This window comes from Coffea arabica, chromosome 9c, assembly GCF_036785885.1.
Source record: "Coffea arabica cultivar ET-39 chromosome 9c, Coffea Arabica ET-39 HiFi, whole genome shotgun sequence".
NCBI lineage: Eukaryota > Viridiplantae > Streptophyta > Magnoliopsida > Gentianales > Rubiaceae > Coffea > Coffea arabica.
In genome coordinates this window covers 41,319,406-41,344,120 of record NC_092326.1, presented here as the reverse complement: position 1 = coordinate 41,344,120, position 24,715 = coordinate 41,319,406, and the positions used below count along the sequence as shown (strand labels likewise).

Below are 24,715 nucleotides of genomic sequence, written 5' to 3'. Positions count from 1 at the left end.
TCTCGGAGACTCCGCTCCAAGTATTCAATACGCCTCGCCTGCTTACGGCCATCTGCTCTAGCCTCGTCTAGCTGTGCCCTCAGAGTCTCGACTGTCCTGTCGAGGTAATACCGCTCGTCATCCAATGCTATGACTACCTCGTCGGGATAGCCATGTGTATACCAACATGCGCAGGGTCGGCGCGACACCTGGCCAAAGAGAGAGTACAAAGTGTAAGGCTCTCCCAGCCTCTGCCTATAACGGATCGCCCGCTTACGCAGCGCTCGATCCTCTGGTCCCCTCCTACTCGGAGGTCTCGGTCCCACACCACTGGATTCCGCACCACTCGAACTGCCCCTATACATACCTACAAAACATTAAGTCGTCAGTCAACCGGCATTTCAGCTTAAAAGATACCATTCAACTTAAAAGGGTCAAATATGCCTAATGCCTATCACGTATGTCCCACAATTGCTCAAGTCCTCTAACCTAGGCGCTCTGATACCAACTGTGACGACCCCACTTCTCCCAAGGGCGAGCCCAAGGGTATCGGCGGGCCGCCTGCCTAGCTCGCGCCAGGGCTCAAAACTTAAAACGATAAGAGCCAGAGAATCCAAAAGTGTACCTTACACACTATATACAATCCCAAAAGAGTTATAATTACATTCTCCAAAAGTACCTACTCAAACTATTACATCCTTATAATTACCACCAAAACCAAAAGGTAGACCCTAAGGAGGGTCCTTATACAAATCACCACAATAAAAACAAACATTCTAATTGTCCGCTATTACAAGCAAATCTAACTATACTATACTAGTGTATGTGCCAAAAGTCCCCGCGTCGGCCCCTGCTAAGGAAAAGAAAAGGAACGGGGTAAGCTATGTGCTTAGTAAGTAAACAGGGGCGAAAGCGTAAATTACACGTAACAGTAGTTCCACAGCAAGAGTAAAGCAAAAGCAGAAAAAGTAACATCACATAATAAGGATACAGGTGGCTCCAAAGCCAAGTCGGGTGCCATGCGTGACCTCCTGTCGACACTCCGTCGACCACAAACACGGTCCGTAGAACTCCACTTGTACACCCACCGAACACCTTATCACCCTCACTGGCCAGTCACCTCACAAACTTGCCCAGGCGAACGAAATCACAAACTTGAGATTGAGTCACAAGCTCGGGTCACAAAATTGGTTCACATACTCAGCGAACCGGGTTCACAAACTTGGTGACCTCAAACCAAGTTGGACTGACTTCGACCAAGCCCTAACCGGCTCGAATAGTCCATCTAGGTATTGAGTTCAACCTCAAACTCACAAAATTCACAAAATTATTCAAAAGTCACCCCGAGCCACTAGTTCAAGGGTTTTAGTTCCAAAATTGCTCATATACATAAGCCATGTACAAATATGTGTGCAAATTAGGGTTTAGAGCGAGTGCGATAAAGTACACCCTCGTCTAAGTACCCTCTTCATACATATCGAAACACATAAGCAACTAACATACAAAAGCGGCCTGAGTACTTACCCAAAACACAAAAGTAGTACAAAAGCGGAAAGCACTTCGTTTATTGGCTAGTAGTGGGCCCCACCGGCTCTGCCTAGTTCACCACCGTCTGAAATCGAAGATTGTGTCACAATATATCACAAACGGCTACTAACATACATAAAACAAGCAAAACGGCAAAATTGGCACGCGCAAGTGCGAAAACGGCAAAAAGGGGCACACGCGCGCGCGCGGAACGGCAAACGGGACGGCCAAATCGGCCATCTCAAACCGTTTTGGTCAAAAGTTAGGCTAGGAATATCGGATCAAGGTGAACGAGACACCGTTTCGAAGCTATGAGAAAGGGCTACAATTTTCGTGAAGACACCTTAACCTAGATCTCAATAGATATAGGTCAAAAGGCACGAAATAGTGCCAGCCGTTTCATGGTGGGTTACCAAACAGGCCCTGTTTGCAAGGCCGTAACTCACGGCTCAAAAATCGAAATCAAGAAATTCCAGAGGCGTTAGAAAGCTGAGACGTAAGGCTAAAACTTTGATGTTTTGGCCAAGAACTAACGTATAACCCTCGATAACCAAAGTAGCAAAGGTCCTCGAGCGTAAAGTCGGGCAGCATGCCCTTTGTGTTTACCTAATTTCCAGCCATTTAGGCTTCATTATTTTTCTTCAACCACAATCCAACATCACACATAAAACAATTCAAGCCAAGAGCCGTTCCATAGGCTCACAACATCATAAAAACAAGATTCACAACAATTACAAGTGCAGAAATTCAACTTAGCACAAGACAGATTTGACGTACAAATGCGGTAATACCATATCCAAGGCTACGCTTATCGGATTAAAACAAAACCTACGCCGTTTCGAAGCTAAGACACAGATCTACAACATTCATGAAGATCACGTAATCCAGTTTCTAATGTAACTTAGTCAAATTCTCGAATTACTAAACCAGAAACCAATTCGTCGGTTGTTTAAACGCAGAACACTGTAATGGACATAACTCAGTGTACACAAGTCCGAATCAGGTTTTCTTTGAGGCATTTTAAAGCTACTTCAGAACACTACAACTTTTATGTTTTGGCCCAGAGCTAAATCAGAATGGATCCTGGTCAAAAATCGTGATAAACTGGACTGAACTGAAGAAACGGACTGCTGGGAAATACTTAAAACAGTAAGGGTATTTTGGACTTTTCACGAGCTACGTTGCTCCGATTGAGCTGAAATTTTATAGGCACACATAAAATACCATTCTCTACAACTTTCCTTCTTTGACCAAAGGCCAATTCGGCCTCTATCATATAGGTACAATTTCGGACAGAATGCTTGGGAAATTTTCCAGAAATCTGGAATTCTTAGCTCTAAGTGTAATTTCCTCAAATTTCTGGTTCTAATCACCACTAAACAACCTTATATAACTTTAGTTGCACATATATCATACACACTCTAAGTTGGGCAGCAATTCAGCAAGCTCTAGTTCATAAAACCAAAAGGGAAAAACCCTCAAATCATGATTGCATCCATTATTCACCACCGATTTGAAGTTACCAAGCTAATTTACACAAGATTGAAGGTAAAATTTAGGGAAATCAGCATCCTCACCTTGATTGGTGTCCACCAAGTGTCCTCCTAGCTTTCCTTTCCAAAAACTCTCCAACACTTCACTACTTAGACACTCAAAGGTGAGTTTAATCGGTTTAGATTTGGATTTCTAACTTAATTGAAGCAAATCAAGAAGGAAAATTTGTTGTTCTTGCTCTTCTTTTCTCTCCCCTTGAGCTCGGCACTTAGCAAGAAAGAATGAGGGAGAAAAGGCTCAAGTTGTCTTATAGGAAGGTAAGATGATCAAGGCTTAATTGTGACCACAAATTCTTTCAACACTTGGACTAACCTTGACCACAAATTTTTCTCTCTCTTGTTGCATTTCTAACCTCTAATTTTCGGCCAATAAGAAGCTAAGAGGGGGAAGATATTTTGTTCCATTAATGGTAAACTTGTATAGCAAGTAAGTGGTGGTCAATTGGTGCGTTCAATCGGTAATGCGCGGGACCCGCCGGTTCGCGCCGTTTTTTCTTAAAACACACGTACTAGGGTTTTGACTTCCTATTCACTAACCTTATCTTATTGCTCCTAATCACATATTATTTCTCACTTAAAAGTCACTTTTAATCACCAAATTTGATCCTTTTTCCGTACCAAAATTTCATCCGGCGAAAATTGCAAAAACCCTAATTTTGCTCCAATCCTGAAACCAAAGAGTGAAACCCTACTTTCTAGGCTCACTTGCACTTATTATGGAATAATTGGATAGTAGGGCTTTAAATTTTAATCCCTACATAGGGTTTTCGAAATACTCCTAAAATCAGACGTTACCGCCCAGCTAATGAATATCTCAACGTAGAACGGACTGGGGCCTCACAAATTGTGATTCACAAAAGATTATATTACACAACCTTTCTTGAAGTTTGTCAAATTAAGCAAAATGCTACCTCTAGTTTTACGAGGTTACCACTCTCCAATTTTAACATGGTGATATATAAGCATTTTAGCGTTGAGGTAATAATAGCATAAAGTATTTATACTGCAAACGCCAAAATTTGTCCTTGTGAAATTATATATATATAAATGAGATATTGTCTTAACAGTCGAATTAAGTATAGGCAAAAATCAAAATAAAGAAAAAAATTGACAATCTTGAATAGGGAGGTCATTGTAGCTCTTAAAAATTACAAGAAGGAATGTTATTGTTTATTGACAAACCTTAAAGGACTATAGAGAAAATAGCCATTTGCAAAAGTATATGTGCATAGGCCAATATATATCATTTCTAAAATAAAAAATCATCTCTTTCAAAGAATTTGATTCCAAGTAGCTCAGTTTGGATAATTTTGGAATCCTATTAATACATTCCAAGCTGCACGATTTGGATAATTTTGGAATTCTATTAGCACAATAATGCTATTAGTTTAGCACATTGTTAATCACTTTATTGTGAAGAACTATAAGCTCCAAAGATTTTGAATTACTATTCAAAGTTGCAGACCATTGGCCATCAAGAGATCCACCCACATTGGAAAAATCCATCCGAAATCCACAAGATTGATTAACCATTTTTAGTCAATATACGGTTGATGTTTTGACTGGATTAGGGGATCAAGAAGGGAGATATGGTTGGATTGAGAAAGGGAAGAAAGGTAACCAATGTCACAGCCACAACTGCACCATAACACTCGAGTCTCTTAAGAATCACAAACATAAATTTTGGTAATTAATGGTGCCAAACTCCTAACCACTACTATAAAAAGGCAACAAATGTAGTTTAGATTACACTATTCAGATAAAACAAATGCAAATAGTGGGGAACAAAAAAGAAGGAAAAAAAAAGAAGAGCAAAAGATGGCAGGAGCATTTGGCATCACATTGTTGTGTTCATGGCTATTCTTTACATGCATTGTCCAGGCCCAAACTGGACCTATTGATGTCACTCAACTTGGCACAAAACCTGATGGCAGTACTGACATGAGCTAGGTAATTAATCTTAATCTTAATGCAGAAGCTACATGCATCGAAATCGAGTTGGTTGATTGATCAGTTCACCAGAATTTCAAGAAAAATTCGTGATTTGTCAAAAGAATTGTCCCGATTGAAATAAACAATTGGACTCTAAAAGATTTGTGATTGTTGCAGGTTTTGGCAGATGCTTGGAAACCAGCATGTAATTCTACAACAACATCTACAATTTTGATTCCAAAGGGCACATTTTTATTAAAAAAAGCGAGCATTGCGGGTCCTTGCAAAGCACCCGTTGAGGTTCAAATACAAGGCACGGTCAAAGCACCTGAAGATCCTGCACAAATAAGCAAGGATAAGGAATGGATAACAATTATGTACGTTGACCAATTGACACTCTCCGGAGGTGGTACCTTGGATGGCCAAGGAGCCAAAGCTTGGACCCAAAATGAATGTCGTGTAAAAACCGAATGCAGCAAACTTCCAAATGTGAGCCAGCTTTTACAACATTGAATACACACCTATAAATGCTTTGCCAATGATACACGAGATCAATTAGTAATCTGATTGTTGCGCCTTTTTTTTAACTTGAAATTGCAGACTTTGAGCTTGAATTTCGTCAACAATATTGTCATTCGTGACCTAACTTCTTTGAACAGCAAACTATTTCATGTGAATCTTTTTGGATGCAACAATGCAACATTCCAACACTTCACAATCATAGCACCTGGGGACAGTCCCAACACTGATGGTATTCACATTGGACATTCCACTGGAGTAGTCATCACAGATTCAAACATAGGAACCGGGGACGATTGCATCTCAATTGGTGATGGTGCCAAACAAGTTAACATAAGCAAAGTGACATGTGGATCTGGCCATGGAATCAGTGTTGGAAGCCTTGGAAGGTATGACAATGAACTGCCTGTTGAGGGTATCTTTGTTACCGACTGCACCATCTCCGGTACTTTAAATGGTGTAAGAGTAAAGAGCTGGCCAGCTTCTAAAAGTGGCGGTGCCACCAATGTGCACTTTGAAGGTATTATCATGCAAAATGTCAGCAATCCAGTGATCATTGATCAAGAATATTGTCCAAACAACCAATGCACAAACACTGTAAGTTAAAAAACAAGCATGCTAAGACAATCAAATTCTGAAGTGCATTTCTTTTCGAGATAATTTTTTTCTCTCCGTTTTGATTTACAGGCCCCATCAAGTGTTAAGATTGCTCAAGTCAGTTTCAAGAACATCACTGGCACTTCTGTAACACCAGCTATTGTGACTCTTCTTTGCAGTAAGAGTATCCCATGAGTATCCCATGCGAGGGTGTAGAGGTTGCTGATATTGACTTGGCATACAATGGCAATCAAGGGAATGTGTCAAGCAATTGCGCCAATGTAAAGCCAGCTCTGAGTGGCAAGCTGAACCCTCCAATCTGCGCCAATGCCACCATTCCTGCTCAGCCTGCTTAAATTCCCGCAAGCATAGGAACAAGCTCGAAATTTTTTTCTCCTTTTTTCTTTCCCCATTTTTGACAAATAGATTTCAGGTCTTATTATTTTTTGAATCCATTCAAGAACTAATTCTGTTAGATGAATCCATACTCTGTATGAAAATATCATTAGTTTTGATACTTTTGAAGACAAATAAAATATTGTCTCCATTTTTGCCATATCATAATACCCTTCATCTTATAATTATGTTTGTTTTTTTTCAATTAATTGTATCAATAGTAACAAAGATGAAATTCTCCTTTACAAAGATGAAATTTAACTTCTAATAGTCATTAAATTACAACACTCCTAACTAAAACTTTTTATCTATATTACACTTCATCATTAGTTATGTTACATGTCAAACTTTTTTGCTTATTGTCATTATCCCTAATAAAAAAGTACTTTTGGGAAAAAGAACTTTTTGCTTATGCCTTGAGTTGGAGTGTACTTAAAATTAAAGAAAAAGAATAGAGAAAAAAGAGAGAAAACCAATTATCTCTGCCAATGAAGTTTCAACTAATGACAATAAACCACTGTTGTAAAAATCAATCAGATATATAGGATTACTTGCACCCATTGCTAATAAACATTACACCAAAAGAATGCATATAGCTCATGTCCAAGCAATACATCTATTCAAGTTAAAAAATGTTGCATCTTACTTCATATTAAGCAATTTTATTGCAATCCTAATGAACTTTTTATTGTCTATCCTGTCATCTCTCCCTATATCTTTTCTTCCCCAACTTTCAGTCTGAAGATTCGACATGAAGCCTGCCCCTAATCATTGGGTCAACATAGTGGTTGCAACATTATCGAACTTTTTCTCATGTAATAAGAAATAATAACAATGATAAGCATGCATACCACTTCTATGCAAAAAATTATTTTCCCTTGGCAAAAAAATTCTCGTCACCTAGTCCAAAGAAAAACATAGTATTTGTTCATCTACTTTCATGTGTACAAAGTTAACCCAATAATTGAACTCTCACTGCTTGTTTGTCATTTACTATCAAATTGAACAACGCACAAGTATGGTAGGTAAATGAGCTTGCTGGGAAGGTAGTGGAGAAGGATTCAGTGGGCGGCGCAGTACAACAAATAACATGGAATGACACAAATCTAATGAACCAATTCCTTTATACAAATGACCTTCCATAGATTAACGATACAAATTAGGCCATTGACATAAACTCCATTGTTATTCCCGCCCTTTGATATGCATATTCATTTTTCCCACTTAATAGTATTGCTTTGAAGATTGAAATAGCAAAGTCTAATTATTAAGCATAATAATATTATGAGTGTACAATAACATGGATGAAAAATGACAGTGCCATAGATTTGGAGTTTTAAATAATCTAAAAATCGTAAAAAGAAAAACTAGCACAAAGAATGTTAGATATGGTACTCCAAACTCAAATAAAACTTTCAAAAAGAAAATTGGTCAAAGAAAATGAAAAATATAGAAATAGTGTATCATAAAGTTGATAATGTAAATTTAATATACATTTATATATATATATATATATATATATATATATATATATAACATGTTACATTTTGAGATAATATAATCTTATCTAGATGGATTAGGGATGAACTAATTTCTTCAGCAACAATTCAGGAGTACCCATGTACACAATAGATCATTGGCTAAAAAAACAATAAGCACGCCTTTTTTATGTCTTGAAAATAAAATTAGCACTATAGTAACAAATTCACATGTATATCCACCTAGAATTTTTTTTTCTTCTTGTAGATGAGATTATTAGTATTAGTGATTGCATGCAAATTAATATATATTACTTTGCCCTTTGGTAATTATTGGAATGTCCTTTTATTTTGGTCCGGGATTTAGATAAAGCTACCTAAAATCGACCAATAACACAGCTGCACTTATCATAAATACAAGTATAATAACACTAACGGCATGGAGTAATACTTGTCTCTATTCTTAAAGCTTTTCTAACCCAATACTTCTGTAACAATATTGCTGCTTCCAATTCCATTTTGAGCATCAAAAATTGGGAAAAAGTTTATGAAAAGAGAAAATAGCCTGTCGGACGGGGAGTTAGATTTCTGGCACTGATAACGAGTAATTTTCCAAAATAATATTGAAAAAAAAGGGCAAACGTGGGACTCCGCCACATCTGTTTTTTCTTCTAGTGTCCTTGCATAGAAATTTTTTTTTAACCAAAATGTACGACACCACATTAATTTTTTTAACATTCTAGTCCCTAGGGACTGAAATGCAAAATGCCAATATTTTTTTGAGAAAAAGTAATAGTGTAGTTGCACATGACTTTGAATTTTTTTTTGAATTGTTAGTGTAGCCTCAATTGAGTTCTTTTAGCACATCCTGGGACTTATACCAATGTAGCCAGACTACCTGTTTTCCCAGCATTTAACACCATGCAATCTTTTCAATAGTTTGGCCAACAAACCATCTTCTTGTAAAAGCATTTTACACATTGGCAGAACCTTAATTGTTTTTCAGATTTCTCAAGCAACACATGTGCTTGACTTTCCTCAAACTCATACAGCACATCTCTCTTCAATAGATCCAAAAAAACTAGTCCCCAGTCAGGTTCATATTTTTTTTAATGATATGTGCTATTAAGTAGTGGACAGATATATTTCATATAATTCTCCTATGAACCACAAACGATAGTAATGATTTTACACATATACAAAAAGTTTTGCAACAACAAGTATAAATTACAAGTGAAGTACTTCAAATTATCAATTGTTTTTCCCTTTTGATACGACAAGCATAGGATATATTACTCCAAGTAAAGAGGCTTTAAATTTTCTTTTTCTTCTTTGGATCAGAATCATAATCATTCCAAGTGTAACTGCACTCAAAAATTTTTTAAAAAAAGCTATCAATGTGTAGCCACACATGATATATGTAGCTACACTATTACCCTTTTTATTTGACATTTTGCAATCTATTCCTTAGGGACTAGAATGTAAAAAAAAAAATATGTCATTGCACATGTGTTGGCTTAAAAAAATTAAGAAAAAAAAATTTAGCCAGTCGCTGTACATGAGATATGTCGGCCTCATGTACAGCGATGCTACAGTATGAGATGGATATAATAAAACTCGACAAATACTTTTTTTTACCCTTATTTTTAGGAATTTGCCAGTCGCACCTGAATATAGTGGATATTATTCATTGAAAAACAATAAAGTTTCTTAAGGTTAATTCAGACGAAAGTAAAGAAAGAGATGTGATTAGTGTCTACAAATTGATGGATAAATTTGATAGCTTTTGATCAAATGTCATAATCATATATGTGATCAGTGGCACCTGACCTTCCAAAATTTAAGCAATGTCTACGTTTCATGTATAAACCGGAGAAAAGATGTTTGCTTCAACAACTTGCCTATTGGGAACAAGAACATGTTCATGTTTTCACATAAAATGAGAAAATATGAACTCATTCAAATTATGAAAACGGAAAAGAGAAACTGTTAAATCACATTTTATACAACATAGTTATCTTGAATCTTGAATCTTTGTGTATTTGTACTGTACAGCCATCTCGTCCACCGATTGTGATTCACAAAAGTTCATATTACACCAGCCTTTCTTGAAATTTGTCAAATTAAGTAAAATGCTACCTCCAGTTTTACGAGTTTACTACTCTTTAATTTTAACATGCTCATATACAAGCATTGGTTTTGAGGTAATAATAGCATAAAGTATATATACTGCAAACGCCCAAATTGTCCTTGCAAAATTTTAAAGATCTAAATGAGATATTGTCTTCATAGTCGAAATAAGTATAGGAAAAAATCAAAATAAAGGAAAAAACTTGACAATCTTGAATAGGGAGGTCATTGTAACTCTTCAAAATTACGGCAAGGGATGTCTTTGTTTTATGAAATACCTTAAAGGGCCATAGAGAAAAAAGCCATTTGCAAAAGTATATGTGCACAGGCCAATATATGTCATTTCTAAAATAAAAAATCTTCTCTTTCAAAGAATCTGATTCCAAGTAGCTCAATTTGGATAATTTTGGAATCCTATTAATACATTCCAAGCAGCTCGATTTTGATAAATTTGGAATCCTATTAATATAATAATTCTATTAGTTTAGCTTATTGTTAATCACTTTAATATGAGGAACTATAAGCTCCATAGATTTTGAAAGACTATTCAAAGTTGCAAACCATTGACCATCAGGAGATCCACCCGCGTTGGAAAAATCCGTCCTATATTTGCTAGATTGATTAACCATTTTTAGTTAATATAAGGTTGATGTTTTGACCAGATTAGGAGATCAGGAAGGGAGAGATGGTTGGATGGAGGAAAGGAAGAAAGGTAACCGATGTCGTAGCCACAATTGTACCACAACACTCGAGCCTCTTACGAACCACAAACATAAATTTTGGTAATTAACGGTGTCAAACTACTCATCACCACTATAAAAAGGCTAAAAATGTAGCTTAGATTACATTATTTAGATAAAGCAAACACAAATAGTGGGAAAGAAAAAAGAAAAAAAGAAAAAAAAAAAGAGCAAAAGATGGCAAGAGCACTTGGCACCACATTGTTGTGTTCATGGCTATTCTTTACATGCATTGTCCAGGCCCAAACTGGACCTATTGATGTCACTCAACTTGGCGCAAAACCTGATGGCAGTGCTGACATGAGCCAGGTAATTAATCTTAATCTTAATGTAAAAGCTTCATACATCGAAATCGAGCTGGTTGATTGATCAATTCACCAGAAATTGAAGAAAAGTTCGTGATTTGTCGAAAGCATTGTCCCCATTGAAATAAACAATTAGGCTCTAAAAGATTTGCCATTGTTGTAGGTTTTGGCGGATGCTTGGAAACAAGCATGTAATTCTACAACACCATCTACAATTTTGATTCCAAAGGGCACATTTTTATTAAAAGAAGCGAGCCTTGCAGGTCCTTGCAAAGCACCCGTTGAGGTTCAAATACAAGGCACGGTCAAAGCACCTGAAGATCCCGCACAAATAACCAAGGATAAGGAATGGATGTCAATTATATACGTTGACCAATTGACACTCTCTGGAGGTGGTACCTTGGATGGCCAAGGAGCCAAAGCTTGGACTCAAAATGAATGTCGTGTAAAAACCGAATGCAGCAAACTTCCAAATGTGAGCCAGCTTTTACAACATTGAATACACACCTATGAATGTTTTGCCAATGATACACGAGCGCAATTAATAATCTGATTGTTGTGCTTTTTTTTTTTAACTCGAAATTGCAGACTTTGAGCTTGAATTTCGTCAACAATACTGTCATCCGCGACCTAACTTCTTTGAACAGCAAACTGTTTCACGTGAATCTTTTCGGATGTAACAATATAACATTCCAACACTTCACAATCATAGCACCTGGAGACAGTCCCAACACTGATGGCATTCACATTGGACATTCCACTGGAGTAGTCATCACAGATTCAAACATAGGAACCGGGGACGATTGCATCTCAATTGGTGATGGTGCCAAACAAGTTAACATAAGCAAAGTGACATGTGGACCTGGCCATGGAATCAGTGTTGGAAGCCTTGGAAGGTATGACAATGAACTGCCTGTTGAGGGTATCTTTGTTACCGACTGCACCATCTCCGGTACTTTGAATGGTGTAAGAGTAAAGAGCTGGCCAGCATCTAAAAGTGGCAGTGCCACCAATATGCACTTTGAAGGTATTATCATGCAAAATGTCAGCAATCCAGTGATCATTGATCAAGAATATTGCCCAAACAACCAATGCACAAACACTGTAAGTTAAAAAACATGAATGCCAAGACAATCAAATTCTAAAGTGCATTTCATTTCGAGCTAATTTTTTTCTCTCCCCGTTGTTTTGATTTACAGGCCCCATCAAGTGTTAAGATTGCTCAGGTCAGCTTCAAGAACATCACTGGCACTTCAGCAACACCAGCTGCTGTGACTCTTCTTTGCAGTAAGAGTATCCCATGCGAGGGTGTAGAGGTTGCTGACATTGACTTGGCATACAATGGCAATCAAGGGAGTGTGTCAAGCAATTGTGCCAATGTGAAGCCAGCTCTGAGTGGCAAGCTGAACCCTCCAATCTGCGCCAATGCTACCGTTCCTGCTCAGGCTGCTTAAATTCCCGGAAACGTAGGAACGAGCTCGAAATTTTTTTTTCTCCTTCTTTTTTCTTTCCCCTTTCTGACAAATAGTTTTCAGGTCTTATTATTTTTTGAATCCATTCAAGAAGTAAGTCTGTTAGATGAATCCATACTCTGTATGAAAATATCATTAGTTTTGACACTTTTGAAAACAAATAAAATATTGCCTCAATTTTTGTCGTATCCTAATACCTTTCATCTTATAGTTATGTTTGTTGCTTTGCAATTAATTGTATCAATAGTTACAAAGATTAAATTCTGCATTACAAAGAGGAAATTTAACTTGTAATGGCCATTAAATTACCACACTCCCAACTAAAACTTTTATCTGCATTACACTTCATCATTAGTTATGTTACGTATCAAACTTTCTTACTTATTGTCGTTATCCCTATTAAAAAAGTACTTTTGGGAAAAAGAACTTTTTGCTTGTTCTTTGTGTCGGAGTATACTTAAAATTAAAGAAAAGGAATAGAGAAAAAAGAGAGAAAACCGACTATCTCTGCCAATGAAGTTTAAACTAATGACAATAAACCGCTGTAGCCAAGAACAATCAGATATATTGGATTACTTGCACCCCATTGTTAATAAACACTACACCCAAAAGAATGCATATTGCTCATGTTCAAACAAAATGCATCTGTTCAAGTTAAAAAACATTGCAACTTCATATTAAGCAACTTTATTGCAATGCTAATGAACTTTTTATTTTCTACCCTCTCATCTCTCCCATATCTTTTTTGTCCCCAACTATCAATCTCAAGATTCGGCTTGAAGCCTTCCCATAATCATTGGGTCAACATCAGTGATTGCAGCGTTATCGAACTTTTTTCTCGCATAATAAGAAATAATAACCAAGATAAGCATGCATTCAACTTCTACGCAAAGAATTACTCCCCTTTGGCAAAAAATATTCAGGCCACCAAGTCCAAAGAAAAAACGTAAAATGTTTGTTCATCTACTTTCACATGTACAAAGTTAACCCAATAACTGAACTCTCACAACTTGTTTGTCATTTACTATCAAGTTGAACAATGCACAGGTCTGGTTGGTAAATGAGTTTGCTGGGCGGGTAGTGGAGAAGGATTGAGTGGGTGGCACAGTATAACAAATGACATGGAATGACACAAATCCAAAAAGCCAATTCCTTTATACTGATGACCTTCCATAGATTAATGATACAAATTGAGCCATTGATATAAACTCCATTGTTATTCCTCCCACTTAACAGTACTGCTTTGTAGATAGAAATATCATAATGTAATTATTAAGCATAATAATATTATGAGTGTACAATAACATTGGTAAAAAATGACAGTGTCATAGAGTTGGAGTTATAAATAATCAAAAAACCATGAAAAGAAAAAATAGCATGAAGAATACCAAACTCAAATAAAGTTTTCAAAAAGAAAATTGGTCGAAGAAAATGAAAAATATAGAAAAACTGTCTCATAAAGTTGAAAATGTAAATTTAATATATATATATATATATATATATAACATGTTGTATTTCGAGATAATATAATCTTATCCAGATGGATTAGGAATGAACTAATTACATTAGCAACAATTTAGGAGTACCTATATACATAACAGATCATCGGCAAAAAAAACAATAAGCGTGCCCATTTTTAGGAATTTGCCAGTCGCACTTGAATATAGTGGATATTGTTCATTGGAAAACAATAAAGTTTCTTAAGGTTAATTCAGACGAAAGTAAAGAAAGAGATGTGATTAGTGTCTACAAATTGATGGATAAATTTGATAGCTTTTGATCAAATGTCATAATCATATATGTGATCAGTGGCACCTGACCTTCCAAAATTTAAGCAATGTCTACGTTTCATGTATAAACCGGAGAAAAGATGTTTGCTTCAACAACTTGCCTATTGGAAACAAGAACATGTTCATGTTTTCACATAAAATGAGAAAATATGAACTCATGCAAATTATGAAAACGGAAAAGAGAAACTGTTAAATCACATTTTATACAATATAGTTATCTTGAATCTTGAATCTTTGTGTATTTGTACTGTACAGCCATCTCGTCCACCGATTGTGATTCACAAAAGTTCATATTACACCAGCCTTTCTTGAAATTTGTCAAATTAAGTAAAATGCTACCTCCAGTTTTACGAGTTTACTACTCTTTAATTTTAACATGCTGATATACAAGCATTGGTTTTGAGGTAATGATAGCATAAAGTATATATACTGCAAACGCCCAAATTGTCCTTGCAAAATTTTAAAGATCTAAATGAGATATTGTCTTCATAGTCGAAATAAGTATAGGAAAAAATCAAAATAAAGGAAAAAACTTGACAATCTTGAATAGGGAGGTCATTGTAACTCTTCAAAATTACGGCAAGGGATGTCTTTGTTTTATGAAATACCTTAAAGGGCCATAGAGAAAAAAGCCATTTGCAAAAGTATATGTGCACAGGCCAATATATGTCATTTCTAAAATAAAAAATCTTCTCTTTCAAAGAATCTGATTCCAAGTAGCTCAATTTGGATAATTTTGGAATCCTATTAATACATTCCAAGCAGCTCGATTTTGATAAATTTGGAATCCTATTAATATAATAATTCTATTAGTTTAGCTTATTGTTAATCACTTTAATATGAGGAACTATAAGCTCCATAGATTTTGAAAGACTATTCAAAGTTGCAAACCATTGACCATCAGGAGATCCACCCGCGTTGGAAAAATCCGTCCTATATTTGCTAGATTGATTAACCATTTTTAGTTAATATAAGGTTGATGTTTTGACCAGATTAGGAGATCAGGAAGGGAGAGATGGTTGGATGGAGGAAAGGAAGAAAGGTAACCGATGTCGTAGCCACAATTGTACCACAACACTCGAGCCTCTTACGAACCACAAACATAAATTTTGGTAATTAACGGTGTCAAACTACTCATCACCACTATAAAAAGGCTAAAAATGTAGCTTAGATTACATTATTTAGATAAAGCAAACACAAATAGTGGGAAAGAAAAAAGAAAAAAAGAAAAAAAAAAGAGCAAAAGATGGCAAGAGCACTTGGCACCACATTGTTGTGTTCATGGCTATTCTTTACATGCATTGTCCAGGCCCAAACTGGACCTATTGATGTCACTCAACTTGGCGCAAAACCTGATGGCAGTGCTGACATGAGCCAGGTAATTAATCTTAATCTTAATGTAAAAGCTTCATACATCGAAATCGAGCTGGTTGATTGATCAATTCACCAGAAATTGAAGAAAAGTTCGTGATTTGTCGAAAGCATTGTCCCCATTGAAATAAACAATTAGGCTCTAAAAGATTTGCCATTGTTGTAGGTTTTGGCGGATGCTTGGAAACAAGCATGTAATTCTACAACACCATCTACAATTTTGATTCCAAAGGGCACATTTTTATTAAAAGAAGCGAGCCTTGCAGGTCCTTGCAAAGCACCCGTTGAGGTTCAAATACAAGGCACGGTCAAAGCACCTGAAGATCCCGCACAAATAACCAAGGATAAGGAATGGATGTCAATTATATACGTTGACCAATTGACACTCTCTGGAGGTGGTACCTTGGATGGCCAAGGAGCCAAAGCTTGGACTCAAAATGAATGTCGTGTAAAAACCGAATGCAGCAAACTTCCAAATGTGAGCCAGCTTTTACAACATTGAATACACACCTATGAATGTTTTGCCAATGATACACGAGCGCAATTAATAATCTGATTGTTGTGCTTTTTTTTTTTAACTCGAAATTGCAGACTTTGAGCTTGAATTTCGTCAACAATACTGTCATCCGCGACCTAACTTCTTTGAACAGCAAACTGTTTCACGTGAATCTTTTCGGATGTAACAATATAACATTCCAACACTTCACAATCATAGCACCTGGAGACAGTCCCAACACTGATGGCATTCACATTGGACATTCCACTGGAGTAGTCATCACAGATTCAAACATAGGAACCGGGGACGATTGCATCTCAATTGGTGATGGTGCCAAACAAGTTAACATAAGCAAAGTGACATGTGGACCTGGCCATGGAATCAGTGTTGGAAGCCTTGGAAGGTATGACAATGAACTGCCTGTTGAGGGTATCTTTGTTACCGACTGCACCATCTCCGGTACTTTGAATGGTGTAAGAGTAAAGAGCTGGCCAGCATCTAAAAGTGGCAGTGCCACCAATATGCACTTTGAAGGTATTATCATGCAAAATGTCAGCAATCCAGTGATCATTGATCAAGAATATTGCCCAAACAACCAATGCACAAACACTGTAAGTTAAAAAACATGAATGCCAAGACAATCAAATTCTAAAGTGCATTTCATTTCGAGCTAATTTTTTTCTCTCCCCGTTGTTTTGATTTACAGGCCCCATCAAGTGTTAAGATTGCTCAGGTCAGCTTCAAGAACATCACTGGCACTTCAGCAACACCAGCTGCTGTGACTCTTCTTTGCAGTAAGAGTATCCCATGCGAGGGTGTAGAGGTTGCTGACATTGACTTGGCATACAATGGCAATCAAGGGAGTGTGTCAAGCAATTGTGCCAATGTGAAGCCAGCTCTGAGTGGCAAGCTGAACCCTCCAATCTGCGCCAATGCTACCGTTCCTGCTCAGGCTGCTTAAATTCCCGGAAACGTAGGAACGAGCTCGAAATTTTTTTTTCTCCTTCTTTTTTCTTTCCCCTTTCTGACAAATAGTTTTCAGGTCTTATTATTTTTTGAATCCATTCAAGAAGTAAGTCTGTTAGATGAATCCATACTCTGTATGAAAATATCATTAGTTTTGACACTTTTGAAAACAAATAAAATATTGCCTCAATTTTTGTCGTATCCTAATACCTTTCATCTTATAGTTATGTTTGTTGCTTTGCAATTAATTGTATCAATAGTTACAAAGATTAAATTCTGCATTACAAAGAGGAAATTTAACTTGTAATGGCCATTAAATTACCACACTCCCAACTAAAACTTTTATCTGCATTACACTTCATCATTAGTTATGTTACGTATCAAACTTTCTTACTTATTGTCGTTATCCCTATTAAAAAAGTACTTTTGGGAAAAAGAACTTTTTGCTTGTTCTTTGTGTCGGAGTATACTTAAAATTAAAGAAAAGGAATAGAGAAAAAAGAGAGAAAACCGACTATCTCTGCCAATGAAGTTTAAACTAATGACAATAAACCGCTGTAGCCAAGAACAATCAGATATATTGGATTACTTGCACCCCATTGTTAATAAACACTACACCCAAAAGAATGCATATTGCTCATGTTCAAACAAAATGCATCTGTTCAAGTTAAAAAACATTGCAACTTCATATTAAGCAACTTTATTGCAATGCTAATGAACTTTTTATTTTCTACCCTCTCATCTCTCCCATATCTTTTTTGTCCCCAACTATCAATCTCAAGATTCGGCTTGAAGCCTTCCCATAATCATTGGGTCAACATCAGTGATTGCAGCGTTATCGAACTTTTTTCTCGCATAATAAGAAATAATAACCAAGATAAGCATGCATTCAACTTCTACGCAAAGAATTACTCCCCTTTGGCAAAAAATATTCAGGCCACCAAGTCCAAAGAAAAAACGTAAAATGTTTGTTCATCTACTTTCACATGTACAAAGTTAACCCAATAACTGAACTCTCACAACTTGTTTGTCATTTACTATCAAGTTGAACAATGCACAGGTCTGGTTGGTAAATGAGTTTGCTGGGCGGGTAGTGGAGAAGGATTGAGTGGGTGGCACAGTATAACAAATGACATGGAATGACACAAATCCAAAAAGCCAATTCCTTTATACTGATGACCTTCCATAGATTAATGATACAAATTGAGCCATTGATATAAACTCCATTGTTATTCCTCCCACTTAACAGTACTGCTTTGTAGATAGAAATATCATAATGTAATTATTAAGCATAATAATATTATGAGTGTACAATAACATTGGTAAAAAATGACAGTGTCATAGAGTTGGAGTTATAAATAATCAAAAAACCATGAAAAGAAAAAATAGCATGAAGAATACCAAACTCAAATAAAGTTTTCAAAAAGAAAATTGGTCGAAGAAAATGAAAAATATAGAAAAACTGTCTCATAAAGTTGAAAATGTAAATTTAATATATATATATATATATAACATGTTGTATTTCGAGATAATATAATCTTATCCAGATGGATTAGGAATGAACTAATTACATTAGCAACAATTTAGGAGTACCTATATACATAACAGATCATCGGCAAAAAAAACAATAAGCGTGCCCATTTTTAGGAATTTGCCAGTCGCACTTGAATGTAGTGGATATTGTTCATTGGAAAACAATAAAGTTTCTTAAGGTTAATTCAGACGAAAGTAAAGAAAGAGATGTGATTAGTGTCTACAAATTGATGGATAAATTTGATAGCTTTTGATCAAATGTCATAATCATATATGTGATCAGTGGCACCTGACCTTCCAAAATTTAAGCAATGTCTACGTTTCATGTATAAACCGGAGAAAAGATGTTTGCTTCAACAACTTGCCTATTGGAAACAAGAACATGTTCATGTTTTCACATAAAATGAGAAAATATGAACTCATGCAAATTATGAAAACGGAAAAGAGAAACTGTTAAATCACATTTTATACAATATAGTTATCTTGAATCTTGAATCTTTGTGTATTTGTACTGTACAGCCATCTCGTCCACCGATTGTGATTCACGAAAGTTCATATTACACCAGCCTTTCTTGAAATTTGTCAAATTAAGTAAAATGCTACCTCCAGTTTTACGAGTTTACTACTCTTTAATTTTAACATGCTCATATACAAGCATTGGTTTTGAGGTAATGATAGCATAAAGTATATATACTGCAAACGCCCAAATTGTCCTTGCAAAATTTTAAAGATCTAAATGAGATATTGTCTTCATAGTCGAAATAAGTATAGGAAAAAATCAAAATAAAGGAAAAAACTTGACAATCTTGAATAGGGAGGTCATTGTAACTCTTCAAAATTACGGCAAGGGATGTCTTTGTTTTATGAAATACCTTAAAGGGCCATAGAGAAAAAAGCCATTTGCAAAAGTATATGTGCACAGGCCAATATATGTCATTTCTAAAATAAAAAATCTTCTCTTTCAAAGAATCTGATTCCAAGTAGCTCAATTTGGATAATTTTGGAATCCTATTAATACATTCCAAGCAGCTCGATTTTGATAAATTTGGAATCCTATTAATATAATAATTCTATTAGTTTAGCTTATTGTTAATCACTTTAATATGAGGAACTATAAGCTCCATAGATTTTGAAAGACTATTCAAAGTTGCAAACCATTGACCATCAGGAGATCCACCCGCGTTGGAAAAATCCGTCCTATATTTGCTAGATTGATTAACCATTTTTAGTTAATATAAGGTTGATGTTTTGACCAGATTAGGAGATCAGGAAGGGAGAGATGGTTGGATGGAGGAAAGGAAGAAAGGTAACCGATGTCGTAGCCACAATTGTACCACAACACTCGAGCCTCTTACGAACCACAAACATAAATTTTGGTAATTAACGGTGTCAAACTACTCATCACCACTATAAAAAGGCTAAAAATGTAGCTTAGATTACATTATTTAGATAAAGCAAACACAAATAGTGGGAAAGAAAAAAGAAAAAAAGAAAAAAAAAAGAGCAAAAGATGGCAAGAGCACTTGGCACCACATTGTTGTGTTCATGGCTATTCTTTACATGCATTGTCCAGGCCCAAACTGGACCTATTGATGTCACTCAACTTGGCGCAAAACCTGATGGCAGTGCTGACATGAGCCAGGTAATTAATCTTAATCTTAATGTAAAAGCTTCATACATCGAAATCGAGCTGGTTGATTGATCAATTCACCAGAAATTGAAGAAAAGTTCGTGATTTGTCGAAAGCATTGTCCCCATTGAAATAAACAATTAGGCTCTAAAAGATTTGCCATTGTTGTAGGTTTTGGCGGATGCTTGGAAACAAGCATGTAATTCTACAACACCATCTACAATTTTGATTCCAAAGGGCACATTTTTATTAAAAGAAGCGAGCCTTGCAGGTCCTTGCAAAGCACCCGTTGAGGTTCAAATACAAGGCACGGTCAAAGCACCTGAAGATCCCGCACAAATAACCAAGGATAAGGAATGGATGTCAATTATATACGTTGACCAATTGACACTCTCTGGAGGTGGTACCTTGGATGGCCAAGGAGCCAAAGCTTGGACTCAAAATGAATGTCGTGTAAAAACCGAATGCAGCAAACTTCCAAATGTGAGCCAGCTTTTACAACATTGAATACACACCTATGAATGTTTTGCCAATGATACACGAGCGCAATTAATAATCTGATTGTTGTGCTTTTTTTTTTTAACTCGAAATTGCAGACTTTGAGCTTGAATTTCGTCAACAATACTGTCATCCGCGACCTAACTTCTTTGAACAGCAAACTGTTTCACGTGAATCTTTTCGGATGTAACAATATAACATTCCAACACTTCACAATCATAGCACCTGGAGACAGTCCCAACACTGATGGCATTCACATTGGACATTCCACTGGAGTAGTCATCACAGATTCAAACATAGGAACCGGGGACGATTGCATCTCAATTGGTGATGGTGCCAAACAAGTTAACATAAGCAAAGTGACATGTGGACCTGGCCATGGAATCAGTGTTGGAAGCCTTGGAAGGTATGACAATGAACTGCCTGTTGAGGGTATCTTTGTTACCGACTGCACCATCTCCGGTACTTTGAATGGTGTAAGAGTAAAGAGCTGGCCAGCATCTAAAAGTGGCAGTGCCACCAATATGCACTTTGAAGGTATTATCATGCAAAATGTCAGCAATCCAGTGATCATTGATCAAGAATATTGCCCAAACAACCAATGCACAAACACTGTAAGTTAAAAAACATGAATGCCAAGACAATCAAATTCTAAAGTGCATTTCATTTCGAGCTAATTTTTTTCTCTCCCCGTTGTTTTGATTTACAGGCCCCATCAAGTGTTAAGATTGCTCAGGTCAGCTTCAAGAACATCACTGGCACTTCAGCAACACCAGCTGCTGTGACTCTTCTTTGCAGTAAGAGTATCCCATGCGAGGGTGTAGAGGTTGCTGACATTGACTTGGCATACAATGGCAATCAAGGGAGTGTGTCAAGCAATTGTGCCAATGTGAAGCCAGCTCTGAGTGGCAAGCTGAACCCTCCAATCTGCGCCAATGCTACCGTTCCTGCTCAGGCTGCTTAAATTCCCGGAAACGTAGGAACGAGCTCGAAATTTTTTTTTCTCCTACTTTTTTCTTTCCCCTTTCTGACAAATAGTTTTCAGGTCTTATTATTTTTTGAATCCATTCAAGAAGTAAGTCTGTTAGATGAATCCATACTCTGTATGAAAATATCATTAGTTTTGACACTTTTGAAAACAAATAAAATATTGCCTCAATTTTTGTCGTATCCTAATACCTTTCATCTTATAGTTATGTTTGTTGCTTTGCAATTAATTGTATCAATAGTTACAAAGATTAAATTCTGCATTACAAAGAGGAAATTTAACTTGTAATGGCCATTAAATTACCACACTCCCAACTAAAACTTTTATCTGCATTACACTTCATCATTAGTTATGTTACGTATCAAACTTTCTTACTTATTGTCGTTATCCCTATTAAAAAAGTACTTTTGGGAAAAAGAACTTTTTGCTTGTTCTTTGTGTCGGAGTATACTTAAAATTAAAGAAAAGGAATAGAGAAAAAAGAGAGAAAACCGACTATCTCTGCCAATGAAGTTTAAACTAATGACAATAAACCGCTGTAGCCAAGAACAATCAGATATATTGGATTACTTGCACCCCATTGTTAATAAACACTACACCCAAAAGAATGCATATTGCTCATGTTCAAACAAAATGCATCTGTTCAAGTTAAAAAACATTGCAACTTCATATTAAGCAACTTTATTGCAATGCTAATGAACTTTTTATTTTCTACCCTCTCATCTCTCCCATATCTTTTTTGTCCCCAACTATCAATCTCAAGATTCGGCTTGAAGCCTTCCCATAATCATTGGGTCAACATCAGTGATTGCAGCGTTATCGAACTTTTTTCTCGCATAATAAGAAATAATAACCAAGATAAGCATGCATTCAACTTCTACGCAAAGAATTACTCCCCTTTGGCAAAAAATATTCAGGCCACCAAGTCCAAAGAAAAAACGTAAAATGTTTGTTCATCTACTTTCACATGTACAAAGTTAACCCAATAACTGAACTCTCACAACTTGTTTGTCATTTACTATCAAGTTGAACAATGCACAGGTCTGGTTGGTAAATGAGTTTGCTGGGCGGGTAGTGGAGAAGGATTGAGTGGGTGGCACAGTATAACAAATGACATGGAATGACACAAATCCAAAAAGCCAATTCCTTTATACTGATGACCTTCCATAGATTAATGATACAAATTGAGCCATTGATATAAACTCCATTGTTATTCCTCCCACTTAACAGTACTGCTTTGTAGATAGAAATATCATAATGTAATTATTAAGCATAATAATATTATGAGTGTACAATAACATTGGTAAAAAATGACAGTGTCATAGAGTTGGAGTTATAAATAATCAAAAAACCATGAAAAGAAAAAATAGCATGAAGAATACCAAACTCAAATAAAGTTTTCAAAAAGAAAATTGGTCGAAGAAAATGAAAAATATAGAAAAACTGTCTCATAAAGTTGAAAATGTAAATTTAATATATATATATATATATAACATGTTGTATTTCGAGATAATATAATCTTATCCAGATGGATTAGGAATGAACTAATTACATTAGCAACAATTTAGGAGTACCTATATACATAACAGATCATCGGCAAAAAAAACAATAAGCGTGCCCATTTTTAGGAATTTGCCAGTCGCACTTGAATGTAGTGGATATTGTTCATTGGAAAACAATAAAGTTTCTTAAGGTTAATTCAGACGAAAGTAAAGAAAGAGATGTGATTAGTGTCTACAAATTGATGGATAAATTTGATAGCTTTTGATCAAATGTCATAATCATATATGTGATCAGTGGCACCTGACCTTCCAAAATTTAAGCAATGTCTACGTTTCATGTATAAACCGGAGAAAAGATGTTTGCTTCAACAACTTGCCTATTGGAAACAAGAACATGTTCATGTTTTCACATAAAATGAGAAAATATGAACTCATGCAAATTATGAAAACGGAAAAGAGAAACTGTTAAATCACATTTTATACAATATAGTTATCTTGAATCTTGAATCTTTGTGTATTTGTACTGTACAGCCATCTCGTCCACCGATTGTGATTCACGAAAGTTCATATTACACCAGCCTTTCTTGAAATTTGTCAAATTAAGTAAAATGCTACCTCCAGTTTTACGAGTTTACTACTCTTTAATTTTAACATGCTGATATACAAGCATTGGTTTTGAGGTAATGATAGCATAAAGTATATATACTGCAAACGCCCAAATTGTCCTTGCAAAATTTTAAAGATCTAAATGAGATATTGTCTTCATAGTCGAAATAAGTATAGGAAAAAATCAAAATAAAGGAAAAAACTTGACAATCTTGAATAGGGAGGTCATTGTAACTCTTCAAAATTACGGCAAGGGATGTCTTTGTTTTATGAAATACCTTAAAGGGCCATAGAGAAAAAAGCCATTTGCAAAAGTATATGTGCACAGGCCAATATATGTCATTTCTAAAATAAAAAATCTTCTCTTTCAAAGAATCTGATTCCAAGTAGCTCAATTTGGATAATTTTGGAATCCTATTAATACATTCCAAGCAGCTCGATTTTGATAAATTTGGAATCCTATTAATATAATAATTCTATTAGTTTAGCTTATTGTTAATCACTTTAATATGAGGAACTATAAGCTCCATAGATTTTGAAAGACTATTCAAAGTTGCAAACCATTGACCATCAGGAGATCCACCCGCGTTGGAAAAATCCGTCCTATATTTGCTAGATTGATTAACCATTTTTAGTTAATATAAGGTTGATGTTTTGACCAGATTAGGAGATCAGGAAGGGAGAGATGGTTGGATGGAGGAAAGGAA

At 35.9% G+C, this 24,715-nt stretch overlaps 3 protein-coding genes, 1 long non-coding RNA gene and 1 pseudogene across 4 annotated transcripts; 4 read left to right on the top strand and 1 right to left on the bottom strand.

The window, feature by feature from the left end:
• Window positions 1–589: 589 nt before the first annotated feature.
• On the bottom strand, window positions 590–3,256 carry LOC140014059 (uncharacterized). Its single transcript, XR_011820945.1, has 3 exons — window positions 3,084–3,256; window positions 1,504–1,591; window positions 590–832 (listed from the first exon to the last, which is right to left on the bottom strand). It is a non-coding gene; the product is annotated as an uncharacterized lncRNA (long non-coding RNA).
• Window positions 3,257–4,877: 1,621 nt separating this feature from the next.
• On the top strand, window positions 4,878–6,497 carry LOC113709035 (polygalacturonase-like; annotated as a pseudogene).
• Window positions 6,498–10,978: 4,481 nt separating this feature from the next.
• Window positions 10,979–12,795, top strand: LOC113707808 (polygalacturonase-like). The gene is made up of 4 exons (XM_027230127.2): window positions 10,979–11,160; window positions 11,320–11,631; window positions 11,745–12,260; window positions 12,356–12,795. The coding sequence occupies exons 1-4, from the start codon at window positions 11,029–11,031 to the stop codon at window positions 12,608–12,610; spliced, it is 1,215 nt and encodes a 404-aa protein (XP_027085928.1). The 5' UTR covers window positions 10,979–11,028; the 3' UTR covers window positions 12,611–12,795.
• A 2,845-nt stretch (window positions 12,796–15,640) lies between these two features.
• Window positions 15,641–17,431, top strand: LOC113707829 (polygalacturonase-like). The gene is made up of 4 exons (XM_027230160.2): window positions 15,641–15,796; window positions 15,956–16,267; window positions 16,381–16,896; window positions 16,992–17,431. The coding sequence occupies exons 1-4, from the start codon at window positions 15,665–15,667 to the stop codon at window positions 17,244–17,246; spliced, it is 1,215 nt and encodes a 404-aa protein (XP_027085961.1). The 5' UTR covers window positions 15,641–15,664; the 3' UTR covers window positions 17,247–17,431.
• A 2,839-nt stretch (window positions 17,432–20,270) lies between these two features.
• LOC113707812 (polygalacturonase-like) lies at window positions 20,271–22,061 on the top strand. Its single transcript, XM_027230133.2, has 4 exons — window positions 20,271–20,426; window positions 20,586–20,897; window positions 21,011–21,526; window positions 21,622–22,061. Exons 1-4 carry the CDS (start codon window positions 20,295–20,297, stop codon window positions 21,874–21,876), a joined length of 1,215 nt encoding a protein of 404 aa, XP_027085934.1. The 5' UTR covers window positions 20,271–20,294; the 3' UTR covers window positions 21,877–22,061.
• The last annotated feature ends 2,654 nt before the right edge of the window (window positions 22,062–24,715 follow it).

What these genes read in the sequence shown, in the direction of transcription:
- LOC113707808 (XM_027230127.2), top strand. Translation starts at nt 11,029, where the DNA reads ATGGCAAGAGCACTTGGCACCACATTGTTGTGTTCATGGCTATTCTTT. An exon ending in GCAGTGCTGACATGAGCCAG is followed by an intron (nt 11,161 to 11,319) that starts GTAATTAATCTT and finishes CCATTGTTGTAG; the next exon opens with GTTTTGGCGGATGCTTGGAA. An exon ending in ACAACCAATGCACAAACACT is followed by an intron (nt 12,261 to 12,355) that starts GTAAGTTAAAAA and finishes TTTGATTTACAG; the next exon opens with GCCCCATCAAGTGTTAAGAT.
- LOC113707829 (XM_027230160.2), top strand. Translation starts at nt 15,665, where the DNA reads ATGGCAAGAGCACTTGGCACCACATTGTTGTGTTCATGGCTATTCTTT. An exon ending in GCAGTGCTGACATGAGCCAG is followed by an intron (nt 15,797 to 15,955) that starts GTAATTAATCTT and finishes CCATTGTTGTAG; the next exon opens with GTTTTGGCGGATGCTTGGAA. An exon ending in ACAACCAATGCACAAACACT is followed by an intron (nt 16,897 to 16,991) that starts GTAAGTTAAAAA and finishes TTTGATTTACAG; the next exon opens with GCCCCATCAAGTGTTAAGAT.
- LOC113707812 (XM_027230133.2), top strand. Translation starts at nt 20,295, where the DNA reads ATGGCAAGAGCACTTGGCACCACATTGTTGTGTTCATGGCTATTCTTT. An exon ending in AATGCAGCAAACTTCCAAAT is followed by an intron (nt 20,898 to 21,010) that starts GTGAGCCAGCTT and finishes TCGAAATTGCAG; the next exon opens with ACTTTGAGCTTGAATTTCGT. An exon ending in ACAACCAATGCACAAACACT is followed by an intron (nt 21,527 to 21,621) that starts GTAAGTTAAAAA and finishes TTTGATTTACAG; the next exon opens with GCCCCATCAAGTGTTAAGAT.